Source organism: Gavialis gangeticus, unplaced genomic scaffold, assembly GCF_001723915.1.
Source record: "Gavialis gangeticus isolate Ggan-Ray unplaced genomic scaffold, GavGan_comp1, whole genome shotgun sequence".
In the NCBI taxonomy this organism is placed as follows: Eukaryota; Metazoa; Chordata; order Crocodylia; family Gavialidae; genus Gavialis; species Gavialis gangeticus.
Window position 1 is genome coordinate 127,985,484 of NW_017728992.1, and position 3,833 is coordinate 127,989,316.

The following is a 3,833-nucleotide window of genomic DNA, read 5'->3' on the forward strand; positions in this document are numbered from 1 at the left end:
AGCAGCCCGTTTGGTAAGTAGCGCTCTCCAAAGAATGCATATAACACCTGCACACTTATCTCTCCCCCAAAACAACATATTTTTGAGATCTCTGATTTAGCAAGCATCTTATTTATATTCATTTCTGTAACCTGAATCTGAAGTGCTCCTTTATGCTTACATTCAGTTCAAAATAATACATGCAACTACTCGTTTTTAAAAGGTCCACACTTTTAAAACATCATATTAAGCCAATCTGCTTTGAAATCCCAAACTGAAGTGCATACTTTTTAAAACTAACTCAAGAATGTGAAAAAATTCTAATGTCATTTAATCCCACAAATGACAGGAAGCAGAGATCCGTTGTTTAGTTATATTACCCTTTATTATTTTACAATATATTTCAAAAACTTTTACAGATGCCTTAACTGTTCTACAACAGCTGCAATACTGTTAAAAAAGCATACCTAGAGATTGAACACACGAACAAACTGTAATATCTACTTGTACTGAACCATCATATCCAAAGGGGTGTAGTCCTTTAGTAAACAGATGTGCAGTACAGCAAACACAGATGTTAATGAAGAAAAGTAAACGTTGCATTCGTGACTACAGTATGGAGGGCTTTTCAAATACATTTGGTACTGTAACATTCTAGACAGCAATATGAGTAGTATTACATATTTAAAGCAATACATGCTCTGGAAAGCTTGTATTTGCAATCTGTGCGTATAAACTTGAATCAAAATAAACTAGATATATAGAAAAAACATAAGACACATCTAGTTTGCAAGTAAGCTTTTTGTCCCAGAATGACACTGACCGTGAGTGGGTCAACTCTGACTGTTTTTACTATTTTACACTACTGTTTTTTTCCCCCCCTCAGCATTGTTACATTACTATTAAGCCTGTGGACGCTTTATTCCCCACTCATAGTACAGGGGAATAACCTTCATGGATTAAATTTCTGTGTGTCTCTCCAAGTCGTAAATGTACCCAATATTATAACATGGATGTCACCACAAATAAAGCATTTTATAGTTAGTTTTATAATAGCATTACCGTTTCTCAGCTGTATTCCTGTGGTGTAACAAGGTGGCACTGTAGTATTCAGAACACTGTCTGGAACCCCCACAAGTATAAAACGCTTACCAGCATCTCCAGTATCTACTTTCTTAGATTCTATCTACAAAAGTTTTACTTTTGTTACCATTTCTGGTCACAAATAAAACAAAATGCAATGACCAGGACACCTTCAAACATACACTGTCCAAAAACAAGGTAAAGCCAATTGTTCAGGTATGGTTTTGTTCTATCCAGGTTTGTATGCTTTCATGGCAGTATCATGAAAAGCTATGGGAGGAAACAATAACTACAGATCAGATTTCTGCCAAGCAAAAGAAAAGTTTAAAAGGTTGAAATTTATGAGTGGCACTGTGGCATAAGAGGCATTCAACTTTGCTTTATTTTTCAAGTTTATAATATTTCAACTACCATTATGTGGACGTTTTGCAATAACCAAGTAAAGCCCACATCCCATCATCCACTGCAGACAAAACTGCAACAAGCCATCACTAGGTTAAACCATAGCTTTAGGACTACAATCTTTTTAACCAGCCTAAACAGCAGTCAGTGGTATCCAATTACTATGTACAGCCAGTCACACCCATCATTACAAGTATTTTTTTACAACAGCTTATTTACTGTACAACATAAGTATACTTCTTTCTGCTCATTTAACCTCTTATTTCATAACTCACATAACACTCCAGTGGTTAAGGGATGGAAAATATTTCAATGTTCATAAGAGGTTATAAATTTCAAGTATGTAGCAATTCTATTTGAAGAGCAAAAAGGGAATATGACTTTTTTCTGTGAACATGGTTGGCAAAAATAAAAGATAAAATAAAGGCAGGGTATACTTTTTCTCCTGGAGTCAAAAGAAATCATTTGAATTTGAATCAAGGCAAAACAAACAAACAAAAAAAGGCATGTTTCTTCATGCACAACTAGAACCAGTAAGAATTTCCTTGCATTAGTCCTGAGACTCGAGTTGAATGGGTTTTCCCTATCATGTGCTTCACGAAGTTAAAGCTCCATATGAATAAATGTTTGGTTTTTAATAGTGGACCCATTTATTTTTTTATTTTTATTTTTTTTAAAAGTGAGGCAATAAAATATACATGAAAAACAAAACAGCAACTTGATTCGAGGCCTCTGTTCTTTGACCTGCCTAACAGGCTAAATGTCCAATAAAAGGTAAAATGCAGCATACATTTGTGTAATCTAAAATCTTTTTGTGATAATTTATTGCAAATTGCACTTGGCAGTTCACCACACCAATGGAAAACTGGCCCCCTGTTGGTTCACACAGTCCTTAAACCCCAGATGCAAGTCACCAGTAGAAAGACCTTGATAGAAAGTTTGCTGCTGTGCTCAGCCAACTGGCTGCACCTTCTGGGTGTGACCCAACACGAGACACTGCTTTATCTTGTTCCTTTGTTGGGCTTTCATCCTCCGGCAAATATTCAGGTAGATCTGTATTCTGTTCTACTTCTACTGGAGTATCTTGGAATGGAACCAGCATCTGAGTTATATAAAGAAGACGGTAAATACTGAGACCCAGAGTGTTAAAAACAGAACATTTTGCTATGTTAGACAGCTATCCATTTTATTTACAGGCAACCCCCACTTATTGCTCTTAACTGGTTCCTAAAAAAATGAGTGTTAAATGAAACAAGTGTTAAGCAAAACCAAAAGTATTTGACAACCCAAGATGGTGACTGTGAGTGTTAGAAAATTCACTGAGCACTAAGTGAAATCAGGTATCAATTTCAAATGAGTACTATAGCGAAATAGCACCAAGTGAAATAGCATTAAGCAGGGGTTGCCTGTATATCATATACTAGAATATTTAAGGTTACAACAGAGCTGTCCAACTGGTGGTTTGCAAAGTATTAACACCCAGCCCACGTGCTCCTGCCTGGCCCTATTCCTCTCATGACTCCAGCTGCTGTTGCTGCTGGGCATCTCCGGGTTCCCCTTCTGTTCTCCAGCTTCTGCTTCCTGTCCTCTTCCCTGGAAGCAGGGAAGAACAGTCCAGGGTTCAGGTCACCTGTATGGTAGGGTAGCCCAAAGGTTGGAGAGGAGGGGGAGCACATGACCATGGGGACAGTAAGTCCGCACAGTGGGGAAGGAGCTGTGGCCCACACAGCATGTGGCCCTGGCTGCTCAGACGTTGGACAGCTTTAAAGTCACAGGAAAAAAAAGCCACACACTCTCAAGCAGACCACCTCCCCATCCCAAACGACACACAATCTTTCTCTAGATATGCAATATGAAACTATTTGCTGCTTTCTAGCAAAGTAGTAAACACTGCTCCTCAAATTACTCTCTCCAGATCAGAAGATCCAAATATCAAGGTATGCCAGTATTATATTTTTTCACCTCTTTTAAGAGCGTTCAACAATAACTTCTCTAATACTGTATATTCTCACATAAAACATGCCCCCTGAATAATATGCACCCTATTTTTGGAAGAAGCGGGGAGGGGAAGGAAACCTGACCTTGGAGCATGGTAAGTACGAGAGACCTGAGGTCCCTGGGGCTGGAGCCTGGTACAGCCTGCTGGCTCCAGGGCTCTGTGCAGGGCCCAGTCCTCAGCACTGGGGGAAGGGAGGAAGGGGCAAGGAGGGAGAGTGGCAGTGGTAAATTGCCATGACTCCAGATCCATGGCAATTAATACCAGTCACAGCTCTGCCAACCCTCCACATTTCCATACCCATGGGAGCCCTTTTCCTCAACATAATGCATACTACAAATTTTCCCCCCTTTTTTTTTTTTTGGGGGGGGGG

At 39.2% G+C, this 3,833-nt stretch overlaps 1 protein-coding gene across 2 annotated transcripts in view; it reads right to left on the reverse strand.

The window, feature by feature from the left end:
• Positions 1–338: 338 nt before the first annotated feature.
• Positions 339–3,833, reverse strand: part of ARMC1 (armadillo repeat containing 1) — a 61,114-nt gene continuing 57,619 nt past the window's right edge. For both annotated transcript variants that reach the window (XM_019527730.1, XM_019527729.1), the window contains exon 7: positions 339–2,566. In XM_019527730.1, the coding sequence (XP_019383275.1) occupies positions 2,375–2,566 (192 nt within the window). In that variant the 3' untranslated portion in view covers positions 339–2,374. The remainder of the gene's footprint in view (positions 2,567–3,833) is intronic.